The 23,994-nt window shown below is 45.7% G+C and overlaps 1 protein-coding gene across 3 annotated transcripts in view; it reads left to right on the forward strand.

Annotated features, from left to right (window-relative positions):
- Positions 1-23,994, forward strand: part of TBC1D32 (TBC1 domain family member 32) — a 2,506,374-nt gene that overhangs the window by 1,818,070 nt on the left and 664,310 nt on the right. For all 3 annotated transcript variants that reach the window (XM_069606604.1, XM_069606605.1, XM_069606606.1), the window contains one exon: positions 6,570-6,692. In XM_069606604.1, the coding sequence (XP_069462705.1) occupies positions 6,570-6,692 (123 nt within the window). The remainder of the gene's footprint in view (positions 1-6,569; positions 6,693-23,994) is intronic.

Here is a 23,994-nt window from a genome sequence, read left to right on the forward strand (position 1 = left end):
ACCATAGGGCATCCCCAAAACATGTGTATAAGCCCAGCATTTTCCGCCCTGCATCTAGGACATTCTTGTCTGGTCACACCTTTAAATGTTGCAATTACAGCAGGCGTGAGGTGTGTGATTTACAGTTGTATTAATTGCAGCCTGGCGTTCCTAGAGACCTTCTTGTGGTACAATATTACCTTTTAACATTCTCTATCCCCTACAGTCCTCCCCAGTTCCCTTTCCCATTTCTCTTTACACTTCAGTTCCGGTCGCAAGGTTTGATCTAGCAATATCTTTTCAATTCTAGAAATAGTGTGTTCACCCTCCACCACAGTAAGCAACAATTCAATGTCCTCATTAGCTATAGCCTCCTCTGTGTTGTTCGGCCATCTTTCTCGCAATGTTTCCATTAACGTGTTGTGTAGCAGGAACTGGCCTGCATGTAAACCTGTGGCTTCTTGTAATTCCCCAAACGTCTTCCACCCTCCCTCCTTCCACAGATCTCCCACTGTGGCTACTCCACCCATTTCCCATCGTCAGTGGTCGAAGTGAGCGGGAGCAGTCGGGAGCGGTGCTCCTCTACTTATTTAAATTATGGTTTACCGTTCCTATACTTTTATTTCAAAAAGAACCAGTTCCGGAATGGTTTCGTTTTAAAATAAAAGTGTAGGAAGAAGTTGAAACCTTCACTTTCAGTGCACTGCACTGAACGTTCCCTTAAACAGCAGGTGCACGTGTTTGGGCGGTGTATTGTGTGTGGGTGGGGTCGTGGCAATGGGGGTTGTGGGGAGTGGGTGCAGGCCAGCAGGGAACATAGCTCCACTACTTCTTTTCGTACACTTCGACCACTGCCCATCGTGCCTTTACAACTGCCCTACTGCCTGGTTTCCCTTTCAGGATAGCCGCTATCGGTATTTGTGGTGAGAGCGGGTCCACTAGCCCCATAACTCTGCAAGTCCTACTCCAAATTTGAATGCCCAACTCCACCAAATAAGGATTACCAGCTTGTTCCCTGGCAGGAATCCAGAAGTGGTCCCTCATGTACCTCCCTTTTATAGCTGGTTGTAACAGCACCGTTACATCGTCTGCCATCCATTGTACCACATATGGCAGCTGGCACGCCAGGAAGTACAGCTCAAAGTTGGGTATATTTAATCCCCACTGTGCATATGGCCTTTGCAGCATGCTCAAGGGCACCCTGTTCCTCCCGTCTTGCCACAGGAACCCCCTACACATGCTTTCCAGATCCTGAAAGTACTTCCTAACTGTGATCACTTGTTTCTGTCTTTACTGTTGCCACCATGAGTTCCTTACACTACGTATCTTATTAATGGGGGAAGGATGGAGGGACGTATGGAGGAAAGGGGCTATGGACTAGGAGTGTGTTAGTCACTACGGTGAGTAACTTATAATTTCTCTGTCCCGTCCCCTTTCCTCGAAACTGCACGGACTATTACCATTGAATGATGCCCAAGGGAGGTGCGATGCTTTGGATCTTAAGAAAACAGGTTCCTCGGGACCGCTTTCCCAAATGCTGCATCAGATCTTGCGCTGCTATCCAGGCAGTAATGCTTGCAGGAGGCAGACGAGTGGCCCACGTAGCTGCTCTGCTAATGGTTTGCCATGGCACATTCCTCTGCACGGTGACCGCCATCACTTTGGCCCTAGCTGCATGAGCATGCATGTTTTGTGGAACTTCTTTCTGCTGAGACTTATAGGCCTCCTGAATGGCTGCAATCATCCACCTGGCTATGGAGTCCTTAGAGGCTTGGTGCACTGGCTTAGAGCCGCCGATGGTGACGAATAAAGCATCTGTCTTGCGAAACCCTTTGGTCCTGTCTAGATAGAATTTCAGGACTCTTCTAACATCCAGACAGTGCAACACTCTCTCTACTTTGTCCTTTCGGTTAGGAAAAATGGTTGGCAACACAACCTCTTAATTCAAGTGGAATGAGGCGACCACCTTCGGAAGAAATGTCGGTTTTGTGCAAAGCACCACCTTGTTTCGATGGAACATGGTATACTGGTTTGTGGCCATCATGGCCTGAATTTCGCTCACTCTCCTAGCTGAACTAAGACCCACCAGCAGGGCTGTTTTGATCGTGACCAGCTTTATGTCTACCGATGCCATGGGCTCAAAGGGCCTATGCGCCAGTTCCGCGAGCACCACATTGAGGTCCTACACCGGATGCAGCCTTTTGGTAGGAGGATATAGACTTTTCAGGCACATCCGATGTCTTTTGACTACTGGGTTAGAGGAAGAGAATGACTTGTGGTCAGAATTTCTGTAAGTTCCTATTGCGGCCAGGTAGGTCCGGCATGTCTCCACCGGTACCCCTGAACATGCCAAGTGCACTGAGAAAGATAGCACCTGATCTAGCGTGCACGCCAGAGGGTCTATCCCTTTGTAGTTCGCCAAGGGCCAAAGTCTGGTCCATTTGCTTTTGTATTGCCTACTGGTGGACTCGCTTCTAGCTTTTTGAATTATTTCCAGGTTGTCTTGTGACAGACTGAGATATTGCATTGTTACGTGCTCAGGATCCAGGCCGCGAGGGCCATCTTCTCGGGAGCAGGGTGATCTACCACCCCCCCCCTTCTGTGAGAGGAGCCTTTGATCGTGAATCAGTAGGTTCACTGGACCCTGCACTGCCAGCCGTGTGAGGTCTGAAAACCGGGGCTGCACGGGCCACCTCTGGGCAATTAGAATCAGCTCATGTTGCGGACTCTCTGACTTTGCTGAAAACTTTGTGAATGGGCGCCGTTGGGGAAATTAATATGCCCTCATCCCGCACCGAAGTGAGTTGTAGGGCGTCCCTGAGTGAGCCTTGCCCCTGACCCTGTCAGGACGCATACTGCTGACATCTCCGGTTCTGCTCCATGGCAAACAGGTCTATGTTGTGTCGGCACCATCTCCCGAAGATGTCCGCTAGGAATTGTTCCTCTGACTGCTACTCGTATTTGTCCACCCCAAGTCTGCTGAGCCTGTCCGTCTCCAGGTTGGACTCCCCCGACAGATGAATTGCAGACAGCCATATGTGGTGCGCAGTGACCCACTCCCAGATCTCTATGGTGGCCATGCACGGGGGGAGGGCGAGCTGGTTCCCCCTGCTTGTTGATGTATAACATGCACATGGAGCTGTTGATATGTAGGCAAACCTCCTGACCACTTATTAAAGGCAGGATAGCATGGAGGGCCAGCTGAATGGCCTTCAATTCACGGAAATTGATGTGAGTTTTCTGTGCCTTCCTCGTCCATGCACACTGTGCGCGTGTAGGGTGGCTCCTCATCCCTCCATAGAGGAATCTGTAGTGATAGTAGACTCCTAAGGTGTCTGCCTGAAAGGTCTGCCCCCTCTGAGGTTGGTATCCTGTCTCTACCATAACAGCTCTGGTACCAGATCTCCCGGGATGGAGACTGCTGTGTCAGGGGAGCACAGAATTTGGTTCCATGAGGTGCAGCTGTGCCCGACTCATCCTGAACCTGGTGTAGGGAATCGCCAGGATACATGATGCCCCCAGCAGGTGTTGGTAACACCAGGCCGATGTATTTGATCTGCTTAGGAAATGGCCCATAGTCGCTTTGATGGTTGCTACCTTCTCATTTGTGGGAAAAATCCATCAACCCGAGGAAGACTAAGGTTTGAGTCAGCTGCAGTTTAGATTTCTTGTGGTTAATGGAAAACCCCAGATTGTGTAGGGTCTCCATAAGCCTGTAGGCCGATTGCCAAACCCTGTAGGGTGATTCCGCACTGACCAACCTGTTGTCAAGATGTGGATATAGATGGTGGTAAGGCCGCTACCACATTCATCAAACTTGTGAACACCCGTAGGGCTGGGTTGAGCCCGAACGGCAGTAACTTGTACTGAAAATGTAGTCCCATCACTCTGAACCTCTGGAACGAGCAGTGGGGCTGCCAGATAGGGATATGTAAGTATGCATCCTTCAGGTCTACGGAGCACGTCCAGTCTCCCCTACACAGAGAGTCCGCTATCAGTGCTGGCATAGGCTAAGTTCAGGCAGGCCAAATCTGAAACCACTCGCAGGTCAGCCTGATTCTTTTTCTGTATCACGAAAATCTGCAGGTAGAACCTTGAGCGTCATTGAGATATGATATGATATGATAGGTTATTTATAACGTGCTTAATACCCAGAGGTTTCTAAGCGTGGACCCAGGGATCGAACCTGTGGTGCTCTGTATCGTCTTGTTTCCCAGGTGAGCATGTTGCCTACTGAGCTATCCTCCCGAGACATCCCGAGAGGGGGAACCACCTCCACTGCTGTACTTTGTACCAGTGAACGGATCTCTGCAAGGAGTGTTGGTGACCCGATTTGAGGGAGGGGAGGAGACGACGGAGGTTCCGTAGGGACCGGGAAAGGAAACCTGTGCAAAACCACAGAAAGGATCCAGGGATCTGAAAAGAGAGTCCACCAGGAATGAGTGTGCAGAGCAAGCCTGCCCCCAACTGGAGAACTGTGCACCTTGATGGGGCCGTCATTGCTTTTTTGGGTCGGATACTGGTGCTTGGGAGGGGGACTGAAAGAAACCCTTGTGTGAAGTGCGCTGATGTTTGCACTTGTGATGGCCGGGGGACCGGTCTGGTTGCTGTACCTTCCGATCCTGGAAGCCCCTGAACCCGCCAAAGGGCCTTCCCCCGTCAGGCTTGGTTTGACTCTGTCTGAATTCCCTGGACGCTTGCTTTGCCAGAACTATTTTTCTTTTTGTTTAGTTCCTTGTCTGTCGATGAGTGGAAGAGATCTCCCCCCCTCAAATGGCAGGTCGAGGATACGGTCTTGTACATCCGTGTTGAACTTTGTGGCTCTAAGCCATGCTATTCTTTTCATATCTGTAGCTACGCAGATTGCTCTGCCAGCTGTGTCAATATGTCCTACAATGGATTCCAGAATATCTTGCACCACTATTTTGGCCACGACCAGCCCTGCCTTGAATGAGGTCTGTTTGTGCAGATGTCTGGTAAGAAATCCGAGATCTCCCCCCATAGCCTCTGGTTTGTGGTAGCTAACATGGCGTCTGCATTTGCCTGTAGCAGGTGGAGAGCAGCATTTGAAAAAATATTTTTCCCGTATGCTTCTAGCACCTTTTACTCCTTGTCCAACAAGGCCGAGGTCGATGTGGAGGACTGGGGCTTTGCATACAAGGACGCTGCTGATATTACTGATTAACTGCAGATGCAATTACAGGAGCAGGGAATCCCCCTCAGCCTGTCTGTACCTTGCCTCCAGTCTCCTGTGGTGGGTTGTGTTGAGTGATGTTTCGTCCAACCCTTTTTTTGCTAGGCTTTCAGCATCCTTCTGAAACGAATGTCTGACCTGGAGGCCGATTTTGCTGTGAGAGCCTCTGCTAATACCCCACCCCCCTCTCAGGCTGTTCCTTTTGGGGCTGTGGCATGCCTAGATACTCTGCCAGTCTGTCATGGAAGGCCCTGGGCGATGACGAGGCGTCCTTCTCAATGTCCGTCTGGTCCGGAGCACTGGAAGGGGCCAGGTCAACGAGCGGTGAAGTCAGAGGTATTGGAGTAGGGTGGGAGGCTGGTGTAGCCGGCAGCGCCACAATGCTAGGCAGTGCAGGTACCTATAACAGTGCACGAGGACACTCCACCGCACCCATAGGGGTGGCTTGCTGCCACTGCACTGGGGCCTGAGGTGGCACTGGAGCTGGTGGAAGCATGTCCTTCATGATGTCCCTGAGAATGGTGCCCATCTGCGGGGATCTCATACGCCTGAGGAATTTGTCACAGAACCTGTCCTCACAGGCTGGATATGCGCGCTCCTGTGCCGTTGGCATGGCCGGTGTGGATGAATGTGCTCTTGCCGCACCCTGTCCACTGTACATACCAGAGCTCTGTGTAGCGTCCCTGTTCCACAAGCAGGTATGCTGTGCACCAGGAGACCCGAGGGGAGATTTTGCCAGATTGCCTAAACTTTCTGAAGGTCCCAAGGACTCAACTATTGAGATAAAGGATGCTGTTGATTTTTGTCAACAGGACCTAAACACTGGAACAAAAAGCCCACACCCCTTTGGCCCCTGACGTGCACCGAACCTAAAGACATATATGTTTAAAGCATAACCTCACTGTGCTCTTGCTCTCTTCTTACTCCCTCCATCTAATAACTGGACCTAGACAAGGTCCACTCCATGAAGCGCACTGTAAAAATGCAGCGTGCCCACCCATCAACTATTTTCTGTCCTCCCCCCTCCAATGATTTGTTTTCTTTATGAATGAGTTTCTTTAGCTATTTGGCAGTAGTATTTTAGGGAATTGCGATCATAGTGAACACAAGCGATGCCAGATAAACGTGTGGCTTTTAATACAGTGATATGGTGGAACTAGTGACTGCCATGGTGTCTATTGAATCCTTTGGTGCTAGGGTTATTTTAAAGATTTTAAAGCTAGCTTTGAATGCTTGAGTTTCTTTAATATCAGTGAACTGCAAATGGTACATAATAACTTTGTTGTGCTCGACTTCCTCATTTATTATTGCACCGTCATGTGCTTTTTATTGTTACAGTTCATTATATTAAGTGCAAGTGGTTTGTTCTGTGATTTCATTTTTTCTTTTTCTACAGGTTACTTAGCGTTTTGTGCTGCAATTTGGATACTCTACTACTTTTAGAGGTGCAGTACAAAGTTTCAGAGGTGCTCATGGCCGCACAAAAAGAAAATATCATTGAATATCCTGTGGGTCCTGGGTAAGTGGCCAATAATAAGTAGCCCTTTTTTAGTTGTAGGCATGTTTACTTCTGTAATACATCAGTCTTCACAACAGTCAGTACAGTGCTCAACAAACACATAAATACCAATGATCACCAAATTCAAAATATACATACTGTCAAAGATAGCTTTAAGAACACTCTGGCTTTTAAAGTCAGTACAAGGGTTTTTATTTGATTTGTTCTCAAGTGGCTCTCTAAGAGCCATCTCTATCTAACCTAAGTATCGTCATTCCCTTCATAAACCATGCATCTCTCAACCTCAGGCTTGTCACTAGAGATTGGCAACCACTACTATCTAAAGACTGTTTGAGTCAATGATATGGCCTAAAGGTAAATGCAGTTTAACCTCTAACTCTCTCTAGGAACAATGTAGGCGGTCCCTAACATAAGGTCCACAAAGATAGTCTGCAATGATAGGTGCCTTTCAGATACACAGGCCCCACTTGGTCTTTTACTTCCATGCCCTCCTGTTCCTCTCCCTATGTCTTTCTGTCTCTCACCTTATTCTCCTCTTTATCTCCTCCCTCCGACTCCCCCTACCATCTCTCCTCTTTTTCCCTCTTACTTCATACTGTCTCCCTTCGATTTTTTCCGCTCTCTTATCCTCCCTATTTTATACCTCAGTCTTCCATTCTTACTACCACTACGCTCAACCCCACTACTACTCTCTCCCACACAACTACTACTAACTCTCTTCACACTACAATTACCCCTCTCTCCACTCTACTACCCCTTACTGAAATGTCCCGTCCCCTTTCCTCCATCCTTGAGGGCGTCCCCCAACATGGGGACAGTACCGGAACCTTTGACAGCGAAAAATTGAGCTTCCCCCTTAAATTTAGTATATCGCGTGGGTGTGCGACCTCGGCGTGGGAATGCCCCGCTGAGGACCCGCCCACAGGCGCCTCACCTCAGTCCCTTCTCCAGCATGGGGTCTGGCATGGATTTGCATGCTCATGAATATTCCTCTGTCGTCATGCCGGGAATCCACAGTAAGAAAAGAAAGCAGCATTGCTTTAAAAGCTTGAACACTGCCTTTCGTCTTGTTATCCAATCATTGCAGACCGGGTCATACTGCACCCATCCAATGACGATTGTCTCCCTGAGTCCTGCCCCGAGCGGCCATCTTCAGATTTTTACTGCATGTTTCGGTGCAGGGAGTCCTTGAGTTTTGCTCTCCAAGGTAATTTCAATATTTTGTTGTTTATGGATGAGAAATATCCCAAATTTTGTAAAATGTTTGTAATCTGCTGATGCCTGGTCAGTGCCGGTAACGGGGCTCTGTTTCTGGTGAAGTTCGACGTCTACACTTCGTGTCAACTTGGAGAGGCCTAGTGAGACCTACTTCGAGCCTCGCCATTTCGGAGGAAGGCAGGAGAAGTCTGTTCAGGTTCTGCTTCCTGTGTGGCTTGATGAACATCTACGGGGAAGACGAGCACACAAGGTGTCTCTATTGTCTGCATCCCGATCATGAAGAGGCCCGATGCGACATCTGCCGAAGTTTCCCAGCCAAAAGCAAGAGGGACCGCTACCGACGGTTGGTACTGTGGTTGAAAGAGGACAGGGTTACTGGTGTGACCTCCGGGCACACTCAGGCAGAGCCTAGATCGCGCCATACTCCAAAACGTTCTCCCTTAGCTAAAAGGTCATGATCGACCATGGATGCACCCCAACAGAGCACCCGTGAGGCCAAGCACCATGCTGTTGATCCTGCTAGAAACGCTGCGAATGCGGGTCCTAGTGAAGGGCACACGTGCTCCCCGTCTCCTTGTCAGTCTATGGTGAGCTTGTCAGTAGCTGGCATGTTCTCGATAAGGTCCTTCAAACATGGTCTTTCATCACGGGAGAAACCTAAGAAGCATTCCCGTAAGGAATCCTCATCAAAGCCCTCGCACAAGCCCATGTGAACAACTGCCCTCATCTATGACTCCTCCGGCCACGACTTTGTTGACTAGACCCCCGTCGACGGTTGCTCCGTCATCGACTGCAGTGGGCACATCTTCATGGATGGTTCCATCTACAGCCACCCCGTCGACAGTCATCCCATCGACCACCTCGCCGATGACCACCCCATCAACTAGCAAAGGAAACCGCTGTCCAAGCCTTCAGCAAGGGTTTTGGTGACTCCGGTCACCACTACTGCTTTGTCGAACACCACTACCCAGTCAGTGAAGGCAACAGTCGTATCTTCAGCTCTAAGGGAATCAGCTAGACCACAAGACCTGTGACCACCGGCGGATATCCTTCCAAAACAGGTGGTAATTCACAGAGAAAACTCCAGTGGTCCTGTGGTTATCTACACTAGCTCTGAAGAAGGGGCACTGTAAGAATGCCTAGACACACGTGGCAACAGCCCTGTAGGCATAGGGTCGGCAAGGCACACAAGCCCAGTGAGGTGTGCGCTAGTCCTCCTCCAGTGGGCCCAAGGGTTCCTCCTCAAGCCTCAAGAGATATGTCCCAAGATATCTTCACTGTGCTCAGTTCTTTGGTCTCAGAGATACAGCAGCGGCTGCCACCAAGGACAGCCCTCCAAGACCTCTGCACAGGCTTCGCTCGGCCACCCCGAGACAACCACTGTCACCACCGCCTGTCCAAAAACCACCACGAGACGCACCGCAGACTGATACTGCAACAGACAAAGATACTGGCACAACGGACACAGATGAGTTTGATGACTTCACCCCTGCTGATGGGAACCCAATAGGTGCCATTGATAGCCCTAGAGCTTCACCCCCAGATGAAGTTGGGTCATTCGACTCCAAGATGGCGATGGCATCTACCCTCTTTAATTTAGTGCCAGAGGAAAAGAAGAAGGAAGGCCTCCTCTACCAAAGAGAAGCATCATCCAGGAAGACAATATTGTCTGTCATGTTACTGGACGAGGTATGGGAAGAGGGCCTAGCCTTGATAAAAATAAAATATGCTCTGAACTGGCGAAGCGAGACGGGCTTGTGAAAAAGTACAGGGAACCGGACTTAGCCCCCAAATGTATCTGGTTCACAGCCATCTCCGGATTCAGTGCTCTCGGCAAACAGTCTGCAAACCCATTCTCCAAGTCCATGGTCCCACCAGACCAAGAGGGTAAAAAGCAGGATGCATTTGGGAAACGCATCATATACACTGCAACGTCTACCGTCAAGGCCGCCAACGCCATAACCATCCTTGCCCGGTATGATAGGGAGGTATGGTTCAAGCTGGGCCCGATCCTCGATTTCTTGCCCAATGACAAGAGGACAGAAGCTCTCGCCCTTTTTCAGGAGGGAGAGGTGGCCTCTGATCATAATCATAGACTTACAACGCCTCAACAAATACCTAAAATCCCACAAGTTCAGGATGGTTACGTTGCAGCAAGTGCTCGGCCAACTGGAAGAAGGGGATTTCACGACAACTCTCGATCTGGAAGATGTCTACTTTCATGTCCCCATTCACCCAAAACATCAGCAATTCCTACGCTTTGTAGTTCTTGGGCATCGCTATCAGTACAAAGCGCTACCCTTTGGCCTGAAGTCAGCACCAAGGGTATTCACTAAGTGCTTGGCCCCACTAGCAGCGCATCTACGTCTCAAAGGCATACACGTTAATCCTTACTTGGACGACAGACTCATCCGGTGACGTTCTCGGAACCTAGCAACGCAACACATAGGAGACCATACGCCTACGAACAGAGCTCGTATTCTCTACCAGTTATCCAAAATCCTGCATAATGCCATCACAGGATGTTCTGTTTCCAGGGTCCCATATTGACACAGTGGTGACTTTAGCTTTTCCCTCAGAGAACCGAGTGCTGGCCATCCTAGGGAAGGTGCATTGCCTGTCCATCATCAAATCAGCAACCATCCTAGCAATCAAATCGCTGCAGTGCATGTTGTCATCCTGCATACACCTGGTCCCATTCTGTAGTCTGCAAATGAGGCCTATCCAGGAGTTTCTGGACAACAGGTGGCACCAAGCCACAGGAAATTGGACAGACAAGTTGACGCTCAACCTGGAATTCAGGGAGTCCATTCGGTGGTGGGGAGTGCACTCGCACCTAACTCAGGATTCCCCATTCCGGACTCCTTCCTTCCAGGCAACAGTCACCACAGATGCCTTGCTGGATGGATGGGGGGCCCACACTGGACAGTCCCACAACAGAGGTCTTTGGCTGACAGAGCAGAAGAATCTGCACATCAATATGCTGGAACATCGGGCTGTGTTCTGGGCCCTCAAGTCGTTCTTGCTTCTGCTGAAAGGTCTTCACAGACATAACCACCACAATGTTCTACATCAGGAAGCAGGGCGGGTTCCTGATGCCCTGCTCTGGCTTTAGAGGCACAAACCCTATGGCACTGGGTGAGCCTTCAAAACATGTTCCTCGTGCCTTTTCACCTAGCAGGCATAAAGACCACCATAGCGGATGCCCTCAGCAGGGAACTGTGGTCCGACCATGAAAGGAAGATTCAGCAGGACCAAGTATCCCTTTTGTCCCGCCAATGGGGTTATCACCAAATTGATCTGTTTGCCACGGCAGCGAACTCCAAATGCAAGCAGTTCGCCAGCAGGTTTTCTCAGCTAGGGAGCTTGGGGGACCGCCTTCTCATTCGGATGGGATGGTCAATTCCTGTATGCCTTTCCTCTGATTCGTCTCCTGCTACGTGTTATCACCACAATGAAGTGATGCTACTGCATGATGATATTCATCACCTCAGCGTGGCTCTGCCAGATATGGTACCCGGATCTACTCTGCCTATCAGTGGCCCCGGCCATCAAACTGCCTCCTCTTCCCAACCTACTCTCCAGAGATGGAGGGGCCATCCTGCACAACGATCCTGCATTTTGTAAACTTTACGTTTGAATACAATTTTTAAAGTCAAGAAAGAGACTTTAACATGGAAGGCCAGGCGGGCCTCATTCCACGATTTGGGACTGCTTAGAGTGTCTGAAACCGAGCCAGAGTGTGTCATCCTGCCTACAAGGAGTGTGTGGAGAAGAGCTGGTTCACCTACATTTATTCTTTTGAACACTGATTTTTCCTTTGCATACATTTCTCCTTTTTACACTTTTCGTACAAGAGCTAGGGCAGCCATTAGGTTTTTGTAAGCATAGGCCATTTTGATTTGACAGATTCCACTAGGACTGTTTTGTTTATCGTTTGATGGTCGAGACTACTCCCATCTTAGTTATAGGGCAACATAGGAGTTTCTCCTTCCCCAACATTTTCAGTAAAGGTTTTACAAATTGTATCCATTGTGTCAGTGTCATACTTGTGATACTATGCCTTCCCTACATATGATGTCAGAAGTAGGAACTGACTCAATTGGTAAAAATTGAGAACCCATGCTGGTTATTGTCACCCCAAATTAACAAGGGGGGTCCTGGGAGTCTCTGTGCCAGACATCAGTCCTGGTTACAAGAGCCTTACTCAGATTCTTTAGCTCACTATCTTTCACAGAGGAGAAATATCCAAAACCTATCAGTCTTTGTCCTGCTCTGGGGCAGTTCAGCACCGAAATGCTGGGTAATTCTCCTCTGAACAAGAGTGCCAACAGCAGCCCCAGACATTGTAATCCCACGAGAAGGAGAGAATAGGATATTGAAGTCCTTGATTCTGATTGAATATCCACTATTAAGGAGACCTTATTCTCCCAACTTCAAGTCCCAGTTAGCCAACAGGATTTGTTTTTCAAAACCCAGGTACTATTAGACACCCTACCGATAGCCCATTATCAAATACAACAGTGCAACCGTATAGTCTAGAAAATAAGACCCTCCCATATATTTATTAGACCTAGCACCTTAAGTCCACCTTTTCACTAACCATTTGTTTTTGGTGTCAAACCGCCGTTCATCGAAGTCAAGTTCGGAAGGGTCAGACGATTTTGAAACCTTCTCTGAAGAGGTTGAGACTCTTTTCTTCTCTGAGTCTGAAAGCCCGAAGGAGGGAACCCTCAACCCTTCTGAAAATATGACGATATTGAAGCAGTTGTCCAACTGGCTGCCCATCAGATTCAGGCCGAGGCTCTCATTCAAGAAGATCTGACGAGATTAATCGAATTACAAGCAAGACCCCTATTACCCCAAGGGATATTACAACCCAACCAGGAAGGAGAAGACTTTGGGAATGTCTTTTTGAATTTCAAATGATTGGCTGAAAAACTGGGATGGGGCGAAAACCTAAAAAATTGCTGCTTGGGACTGCTGCTAAAAGGCGAGTTACAAACCACCTATCAGTTGCTTAATCTAACCTTGGGAGTTACCTTCATATCCATCAAGGAATTAGTCTTTAAAAGAGTAGGCCATACCAGTAATTATTATTGACAAAAACTAAGGTCCATCAGATTAAACCCCGGTGAGACCCCTCTGGAAGTAGAACGAATTAAAAACACAGTCGCCCTATGGGTATCAAAGTGTCTTGATTCAGAGGGCCTGATGTACCAAAACAACAAAAAGTTCCTTTACAAATATTTAAGTCGGATGATTCACTCTTCACCCTGGATCTTTAGTTTGCATCCCCCTCTTCCGGGCTTAGATCCTCTTCTCCAATGCTTATAGAATATCTTTTTTCAGGTGACTCAAGGTTCACCCGGGCTCAGATCGCTTTTTTACAATTATTCTTCATCTGCTGGACTCGGACGAATTCCAGTTCGTATTAGCTATCAAAGACTTTCAGATTCGAACAGGGTTTAGCTTGACAAGTTGCAGGACCACTTCGATTTCACAGTTCACAATTTTACAATCTCAGTAGGATACCTAACAAAGACCTTTGAATGAGCACCCATGTGGCACCGGACCACTCTGTATTTGACATCTACCTTGGTTTCAAAAGTTCAGTCACTCCTTGGAGTTTCAGTTATATTCGCATCACTTATCACATGCGCCTTACACTCTGTTCTTTGCAGATTTCTTCATACAATGTTGCCGTTTGCAGCTTTGGTTCTAACACAAACCGGTCTGCTATCAGTCTCCCCGACTCACCGCTGTGCTGACCTTACTGAATCGGCTTTGTTGTAGAAGCCAAGGACAGTACCATGGCCGCAATCCCTCCTCACGCCTTGGCTATTGATGCAGGAGAGCCCCAGATACCTTCGACACACAATGCACCGTTCTTCAGCTTTAATTCCGGGTCTTATGTTTCCTATTCACAAGGGCTCGTGAAAGTAGCGTGTTTCTTCCTCTGAAAAGGCCAAGGGTAATTCCCTCCTTGTAACCTTTTCTGGTCTTGATGTCTTTCTCCTCGTATTAAATTGCCATCTGAGAACTGCTGCTTCCTCGTGTGTTTTGCCTTGCTCAGAGTGTACTTCTGTGCTCTGTCTTTTATCCATGTGGGCAAGTGTGATGGAAGTCAGGTGTGTGTAATTATCCGTAATTGGCTGACTCTGCCTGACCCTTGTGTTGTGACATGTCAGGTATACGGCTCGGTTGTTAGTCCGTTTTCTCTCACAATGAGCTGTCAGTGAAAAACGGTTTGTGTCGGGAAAGGGTAGGAGGGGGGGTTGAGTTCCTCGGTATCCTACCTTGTAGAATGGGAAAAAGGTGTTACAAGGAAGGGGATACCGCACCTCACCCTCCAGTGTCCCACTTCCACTCCCCGAAGACCCCTCATCCAGGTGATCCTCCCCCACTGGTCCACCCCCAAGAACTGGATCCAAAAGCGTTGGCTGTGTCCTGGCCACATGGATGACAGATCCCCAGGCACTAGCGGGTGAGACACCTTCAGGTTTCTCAAAGCAGCTAGATTCAAAACAGTGGCAGGATTCAGATAGTGGCTACACTCCGAATGTAGCTAGGTTATAGAAGGTGGTAGTATTCGAAGCACAACTACATTGAAATCAGTGGCAACACTGAAAATGCAGCTAGATTAAAGATGGAGGCAAGATTCATGGCACAGCTAGATTTAAAACAGTGGCAGGAGTCCAAGTGCAGCTCGATCCAAAACAGTAGCTATGCTCAAAATGCAGCTAGATTAAAGGTGGTGGCAAGATTCAAAGTGCAACAAGGTTTAACATTGTTGCAATGTTCAGAGTCTAGCTGTATTCAAGGCAGTGGCAATATTCAGGGGGCAGCAAGATTCAAAACAGTGGCAACACTCAAAATTCAGCTAGATTAAAGATGGAGGCAAGATTCAAGGCGCAGCTAGATTTAAAACAGTGGCAGAATTCAGAGCGCAGCTAGTTTCAAAACGGGCTTCACTGAAAATGCAGCTAGATTAAAGAAGGGGGCTGGATTCAAAGCACAGGTAGATTTAAAACAGTGCCAATATTCAAAGCGCAATTACGCAGTCACCATTTCACATATCTTCCTCATCTCAGGCCCCTCTAAGGAATGATGACCATTTATTGGACAAGCGGGCCACGAAATGTATCAGAATTCGGCACTCAATTTCCTTCAGGCTAAGATAGAAGTAGTCACTTTTGGTGAGAACTGGGCAGTTATGGTACTCTTATGCCATTAGGGTTTCCGGCATGGTTTCCCTTAGGCCTGGTTAAATCAAGACAAGATGGCACAGGACATGCTGGAAGCGAACTACCATCACTTGGATATGGTACCTAGAGGTGTGGTCTTAGTGACCTCTATGAGGAGTCATGCCTTGTTACTGGCTACCAAATTCCATCAAGATGTTCAAGATCCCATCCTTGCCCTTCTTTTTGACGGAGTAGAGTTATTTTTTTTTTAATTTGGTTGGATAATAAAATCATCCTTTCAAATATTACAAAATATATAATTACATTATGTTACATTTCTTCAAATCAAAGACTAGATAACAGTAAACTGAAGACTAGAAAGAGAGACAAGATGTGTATAAAAGTGGATGAAACATTTAGAGCTGTATAATTCTTACAATAGAGTGCCTACGCGTCACGTCATTCGGGAGTTCAATAATTAATATAATCCAGTATAATCCAAGAAAAAAGAAAGAAATATAGAACATTGTTTATACAGAATATAAAAGAAATTAATTCACACTTCAAGTCAAAGGAAGAAGCCAAAGAAAAGGGAATCATTAAAATATCACACCATATTATTTCGATGAATGGCATAGTTGACACTTCTACTTTCCAGGAAAAATGGCATCCAAGAATTGGACAATGGCCATGCAAACTGCTAATTTAGAACTGTTGAATATTTGTTGCTATATCTCACTCATTTCCATATTCCAGTAAGTAAGTGTCCATTCTTTCTTAAAATACATTTTCCTGAAGTTAGATAGCATAGGACAAACCATTATACAATGCTCTAACGTTTCTTTTTCAGCTTTGTTTGCACACAATCGACAATAACTTAATTCCTGTGGTATTAGTCTCCTTCTAACTATGATCTCTCTTGTCGGCCATAAATTCAGCCGGAATCTTAGATATTGATTGCGCAAGTGCGGAGACGGACATTTGATAAGATAATCTGCCATTGTACGAGACCGCTTGTGTATGAACGGGTTGGTGTTAAAATCTTTATATTTAAGACAGGAGTTGCGATTCTCTATCCAGTCATGTTGGTACAATTTGGAATTAGCACGTAAGGGGTTGCTCAATAATAGATCAAAAGTAATTGATGCATCGGCTAAAGCATGCAGTGTGTAATCACACCACAACCTAGTAAATGTCTGTTTCCGCGCCAAAAGATGTTTAGCCATAATTCCCAATATGCCACGCGAGGATAAGCCTAAAACAGATTTCCTTAGGAGGGCAGCCATTCTCCATTTAATTTGAGATTCAAGTGATAGTAAATCTAATTCATACCGAATTAATGGCATTGGGACAGATTTAGGTAAGTTAAGTATTTGCTTCCAGAAGCGTGATTCAAGCTGGTGCCACCAACTGTGGTCCTTTGGCAAGAAGGTCTCGATGCCATACATTAAGCTCGGAATCACCTTTTGTTGGTAAAAGTGCATGATATGAGTTAGAGTGAATTTCCCAAATTTGACTTTTAATACTTTCGCTTGTGAGATTAAGGTTTGGAGTTTACTGCACATTTCAAGTTCGATGAACTGGTTTGACACAGAATCCACAATACGTATGCCCAAATATTTGTAATGATGTACTTTTAATAAGGTTTCTTTTAGGAGATACCAATTATATGTTCTAACTTTAGTCTTTACATGAGGTCTACACCATTATCTGCGTTTTTTGCAAGTTGATGGTCAAGTTATTACTCGACGCATACAACTCCAACTTGTTAAGCAAGGATTGCAATCCAGTGGGTGTTTGTGATATTAGTATGAGGTCATCTGCATATAATAGATGACAAATTGAATGATTTCCCAACTTCGGGGGATCGAATTGACCAGTCTGCAAAACCACACCCAAATCTAATAAGAACAACTTAAAAATGGATAATGCCAATATGCATCCTTGTTTTAAACCTCGATACGTATGAAGCACCGCAGACAGTTTACCTGCTAGGGTTAGCCTAACTTGTATTGCAGTGTTGGAATGAAGCCTCATGATCAGGGACAATATTGAAGGAGGGCAATTATACCGAATCAGTTTGTGATACATGATTTGTCGATCAATTGAATCAAAGGCAGATCGAAAATCAATGTAAGCTAAATACAGCAGTTGATTTTTAGCCGCATATTTGGAGTTATTCTTGATACTGATTAGGAACATAATGAGGAACAAGGCTAGCACCCAAACAGCTAAATCTTTGGCTTCTCTGACTGAGCCCAAATCCAAAGTGGGTCCAGCTTCTTCTCAAAGGCTGCTCGTTCCAGGGGAAATTTCAGGGGGCCTTTATGAATATTTTGATTGCCGAAACAGGCAGGACCAATCCCCCAGGGCTCCAAGAAAGATGCAGGCTTGCCCCTCCCCCAGGGGATACTTTGCCCAGCCAACCCCAGACGCTTGTACAAAAACCTTCCAAATGACCCAAGCATACATATCTACAGGTCTCCTATAGGAGGCTGCGTCCATTACCACCTTGAGGCTTGACATTCCATCTCCTTCAACCTGTGGGAGTTGTCAGTGTTTTTGACCACTTCCATCCCCTTACAGGTGGGATCAGAATCTCTGAGGAAAGAGATATAGAATGTCCTTCAAATGAGAGCAACAAGCTTGCTTCCAGCTCGGAGAGGGAGGTCAGGGATTTACTCTAGGTTTTTACCCATCCCCAAAAGAAAAAGGATGGCCTTTGAATGGTATTTGACCTTTCCTCCCTCAAATGTTATGTACCTCAAGAAAAATTAAAGATGTTAATGTCGGCACTTATCCACTCAGCTTTACAGCCAGGTGATGAGATGATATCTGTGGATCTGCTATTTTCAATCGACAACAACCATTTTCAGGACAAGGATTTGCCATTCCGCCTCAGCTCTGCCCCTAGATTCTTTACAAAGCTGATGGTGATAGTGACTATACTTTTGCTTCTTCAAGGCATGCACCTTTACCTTTGCTGATCAACTTGACTAAAGCCCCAAAAATTGTCCATGTTCTCTTGTCCAGAGCGCTGAATTCTGCGGCAAGGTACCTGTCAGAGATTTTTCAGATACTTCAGGATTGTGTCAATTAGAAAAAAGAGTTCCTTGTTCTTTCAGGCGTGACAAATCAAAGTAACTAAAGCACTTAGAAGATGTATAGATTTATGAGGGTAGCCTGTCTATTGCACTTAGATGATCTATGAGGGTAGGCTGTTTATTATACAGAAAATCATATCAGAGTGGTACCAATCGCCAGGAAAGGAGCTTCCAGCGAGCATTAGGGCCCACTCGACCATGGGGGTTCTCTGCCCCTCCAGCCCTCCAGTTGGAGTTTTCTGTTAGGGATATATGCCGGGCGGCCACTTTGTCATCCTTACACACCTTCACCAAGCACTATGCCTTGGATGTTTCACTGGGAGCTGATGCAAGGTTTGGTAGGGTGCTTCTACGGAATCTACTGGATTAAATCTTTCTGCCCTCCTCTGTTATCCAAACTGCTTGGGGAGTCTATCATGATGAGGAATCTGCGGGAGAAAAGCAATCATTGAAGGAGAAATTACTCACTGTAATGAGTGTTGGCAGAGTGTGGCAGTATTCCGAGCAGAAAGCAGTGCTTTGCTACGTTCCTCGTGGCTTTGGAACTTTGGAGTATTTTCTTGCGGTTTATTGTTTGGAGGCGGCTCTATCTACAAAACCTCTACACTGTCTGCCTCCCACCTCGAACACGGATCTAGATGAAACAGGCAGAAATCGAGGAACTACGAGAAGCCCAGTGGGCGGAGCCTGGTATGCACACCGACCCCACGATCCAGCGTAACAAAAACAGCAGAAAGAACCAGAGGAAAGAACATGATCCGTGAAAACTCCAGAAGAGCTAGAAGGACCTTTCCCCAATGCAAACCGCACCCCACCCCGCTTACCTGCATGTGCTCGGTGCTGTTGCCGCTTCCCGTCTTCTGGACCCAAGTGGTTTCGGGGGAGCTTGCACATGCGCATGACCGCTTGGATGTGCTTGACAAGTGGCGCGCCTCTCAGCTTGGCAGCGGGAGGAGGGTGGTGTGCCAGTGAGGGTGAAGACATGGTTTGCGCTTTAGCTGAAGAAGGCACCCTGACTAAAACCCCATCAGAAAAGACACCAGAAAAGGAGTTTTCATACCCCGCTTTTTGCACATCGTGAAAGCACAAGCTTATCCAACTACTTTGATGCAGTAGGCGAAACTCCAGACATAGAAATCGAGTATCGATCTGACAAAACAAAAGTCACTGACTGTGGGCAGGTCCAAGAAATACCTTTGAGCCCATTAAGGCATGGCCAGAAAGTAAGAAACTAAGAAAAAAGACCTTGGCTGTGAAGCCAGCGGTGCGGGCTGCACTCCTTCGTACCACAATCGTGTGGTGTGTGTTCTATTTGTTGCCATTTGGTAAATTGTTAGTTGGCTTAAAAAGACATATAGATAGTTTCAATTAATAATTTTATTTTTTATTGCTGTTCAGCGATATCTAATCGCTTTGTTTCACTTTTCTTTTTAGTGCAGATGCTTTTGGGAGCAAAAAAGATTTGCTCTTGTTATGGCCAATGCATTTCGGAAACAATATCCTTCATCAGGGCCTGCAAATATTGACTTGCATCTGTTCAAGAATCTCTAATGTGCAAAATAATCATTGTGTTTACATAAAGAAAAGAAACAACACACTGGACAAAACGAAATGCCTGAGTCAGGAAACACTGTCAATTGCCAACATAAATAGACCAAGCCTCTTGCCCATAGGACCTAGAAAGACACATAGAGCAAGGCCAAAACAGTGAGCAAACTTGCTTTCACATTCAAAGAATATCAGATTGCACTTTAAGCCAAGAGAATCCACTACAGGCACAGAGAGGCAAAATGAAACCACATCACCACAAGGAGGCACCACCGAACATCAACGAGAAGAAGACTCCTGGCAAGGAATCTCAGACTCAGACCTCCTGGTGGCCTCAGGCCGATGTGAGCCAGCGAGAGACCAGAATGAGTCTGATGGGGTCATGGAGACAGCAAAGAATACAAACATGCATAGAGAGGATGATAAATAACAACATAAGCAACCCATCTACTACGTGCTTACGCAAATTATTCACAAGGGATTCAATCTGCGAATGCAGAACACAGGCTTCTGCCCGAAGTGAATTGTTTTCACAGACCTGCGCAAATGAAAACATAAATGAGACAGCTATGCAGGAAGCAAAAAGAAAAACAATAATTATCAAGAAGCTGGGAACAAAATCCCAATTGACTTTGTGCTCAGAGGCACCAAAAAAGGCTGTTACAAAAGGAGAGTACATTGTCCACACAAGCGAGTCTAGCAGGTGATCAAAGTGAATCGCCCAATACAAGAGCAAAAACCTCCTCCGAGATCCCAATACTGGTGCAAATCATAAGCAGCTAGCCACCCTCCAACACTTCCACACCCCAAACAAGAAGAGAAAAAAAGGTCAATCGCAGAAGTTGAGATAAACAAATCTATGCTACAAATGGCACCTGGGAAGAAGGTTAAACCAATAATAAATGAGTAAGTGGAGGCAATAGCTGATGAACCACCAAAACCAGGGGCCGTACTAATAAGAATATTAGTAATCGTAGAACAAACAATCGCAAAGGAAAAAAAACATATACCCTGGATTCCTTAGAGGACTCGGAGCACTCATCTGGGGAAAACCCTTTATTTGAAGAATACCAAAAAAAGAAATATTGTAACAAATACGGTAAATCCATCAAGAGTCGTCAACGAGTGACGAAACAAGGGAATCCAGAAAATGGCCAATGCAAGCAGAGCAATGTGCCAATTTACAAGCAGCGTTGGCCTCAATGGTAACCATAACGCTTGCGCCCTTTCTTAAGCTATACGAAGCACTACATGAAAACTACAAAGATCAGACAACGCTATTGGCACTGATGCAATCAGAATTAACAGTCATTGAAGCAAGAGGAAAGAGAGCGCGTGAGAAAGAATTGGAAAATATAATTCTCAAAACGCTAATTGATTTGATCAGAGAAGCAAGAGAAGATAAAAGATACTTCATGAACCGCTTCAGAGACACTGTCAACTTACTAAGAACACAAAATCTGGAGAATGACAAAACAAATGTAGAGAAGTGTGCACCAACGGGAAGGAATGCAGCCCGAAATTACCCTGCAATCTGAGAGAATAAATATGGCTCAACTCAACAGAACTCAACTTGCCATAAACACACCCGTGTGTCTGCCACCTCCCATAAACCAGTCTCCTGTGGGACGTACATCATCTGTAGAAGAACCCATCATAAATCATAATGATCAACAAGTCATTTGGAATTAAAAAGAAGTTCAGGACAAACCAAAGAGATATTAGCCATTTTCGAACTAGACGTGCATCAGGATGCGAAATCTAAAGAACTGGGAGCCAGATGAAATGTACTGGAAGTACTAAACAAAAAGACAAAAAACCTTCCCATATCCGAATCGATGGCAAGTAGTAGCACACAAAACTTTATAAGAAACCTTAAACCAATAGCAGAACAAACTCAGATAAAAGCACAAGTGAAGGATAAGGAAAAAGATTGCCCCCCGAGAGGACAAAAAGTCACCATGAAGAAGAAAGACAAACAGCCCTGCACGCGCTCCATCTACCCACATCAAGAGACTAAGCAGAAAGAGAAATTGATGCACTTCTACAACTATCTAGGCACGAAGAAGACGGTTATCTGGAAAGGGAGACTGACTACGCTAATAATAACACATCAACGGAGTCTGAATCAGAAGCAGATCTTGAAAAATCAATTGAAGACTTTACACATTTTGAAACCTTGGATGAAAGACGAGCGCAATTGGAGAGCAAAGCAGTGAAGGCAAATTTAAAATGCTCAGTGATGGAAGCCATTATTGGGCAATCGAAACAATCGAAACAAGTTAGATCGACGAAATCGACAACGGTAGAACAGCTGCAAAAATCAGCCCGCTCAGACGACCAGAGGGCGCACCAACAAGCACACAAAGTAAGAAATCTAAACAAGGTAAACAACAACACCTACAAAATCTTACTAGAATGGGTCCTAAAGGCTAATGACGGTTTAATCATGACTCACTCAAACTTAATGATACTGCTAAATAGTGTGCCTCCCCTAAGAGTAATTGAGCACAAGGACATTAAGATTGTTGTCTTTCCCAAGGAAAGAGAAAACAACAAAATCTGTCTTCATATTACAATGAAAGCAGTTGTAAAATTTCTAAAATCAGCTACAGATGATCTCAGAGCTTTGGGCTTCGACCTTAAAACATGTCCAATGGAACAAACTCAACGGCCAAAACAAACCTTCGACAGAAAAAAAACTCCATGGTTGTAAAAAGAGACAAATGGTGACCAAAGCGATGAAGAATCATATGGCAAACCAATTAGATTTTCTCCAACATTATTATGAGGCCCAGAGGCTCTGCACATTGCAATAAAGGTCAAAACCCCAAATAAAGAACAGGAAAAATTGCACAAACAAATCATCTGGAAACAAGACTCGACAGAGAAAAATCATGGGTTTGGCTGGCATGGACCCTAGCACAGCCGCCAAACAAATAGACCGAAAGAACAAATACAGCAAGATCCTTCCGTATTGTCTCCTGGAACACCCGTGGATTTAAACACCTTTTTCAAGATCTGGAACAAGATATAGTAGAAGCAAATGCCATATGCATACAAGAATCTTGGCTGCGTGAAATTCCTATTTTAGATGGATTCACTAGCTTCTTGAATAAAGCATCCAAAGGACAAACTGAAAGACCGTTGGCAGGCCTGCTTATGCTTTTAAAAAATAGCATAGCATGTAAAGTGTTGAGAGTGTCCAACCCCTTGCTTCTCATTCAAATAGTCATAATGCAATTACAAAATCACAACCCTTTAGCTAAAGAAATTACGAGCAATCATTAATCTTTATTGGAACGCTTAATCAAAATAAGGAGAATCCTTTCTACAAACGGTTATGACGAGCATTGATTACTTGATGGCTGAATTTGAAGACATAAGAATTATCATCTGTGGAGACCTCAACATTGGTTGTCTTGAATACATAAAGAATGAAGACAAACCTTGCTCTATAACTGAGAAGAAATTCAGAACAGAGATCTGCACATGGTTAATGGGAATGTAAAAGGAGATCGAAAAGGTGCCAAAACCTGGTTCTCAGCCAATACAAGTGCAACCTTCAACTACTTCTTTGTCGATATGATAGCCTTCGACAGAATCCACTAAGAGAGACCACAGACCTTTAACCTTAACATGCACTGAGACAAACGGCAACAATCAAGAAATTGATAATAGAAAGCTATTACCCCACAAAATTGACCTAAATAATGGACAAAATAGACTCCAGTTAAACGCAAAATGGCTCCCACAACTGGCAGAAGCCATGAAAAAATTGCATTACACCTTAGACCTAGACGTTGAACACAAATCATTCTTAATGGCTTTTAGAGAAACACAACCTGGAAAAAACAAAACACCACTAACAAGATTGCATAAATCGGAGCCGGAGATCGAAAACAATTCGCCAGAGATCGACGTGCCTTGAAAAATGAACCTTTAATCACAAGATTAAAGAAAAAAAGAGCACTAAAGAAAAAAACATCACAACTGGTAAAATCCCACATACCCTGCTTTTACCAAAAAGGCTCTAAATTGATGCTCCTGGCTCTAATTAACAAAAATGCAAACTTCTTCTGTTCTCTCATCAATAACAAATCAAGTACAAATGGAGCATCGTTATTAAATCCGATTCAAGAAATTTGCTGGGTAGAACATTTTGAAAAGATCTGTGGTCAAAACAACTTGATATTGTCTGTACCGAAAATGGGAACAACAAATCGTGGAGCATCGACTTTAACA

Source organism: Ambystoma mexicanum, chromosome 4p, assembly GCF_040938575.1.
Source record: "Ambystoma mexicanum isolate Mex_15411 chromosome 4p, UKY_AmexF1_1, whole genome shotgun sequence".
In the NCBI taxonomy this organism is placed as follows: domain Eukaryota; kingdom Metazoa; phylum Chordata; class Amphibia; order Caudata; family Ambystomatidae; genus Ambystoma; species Ambystoma mexicanum.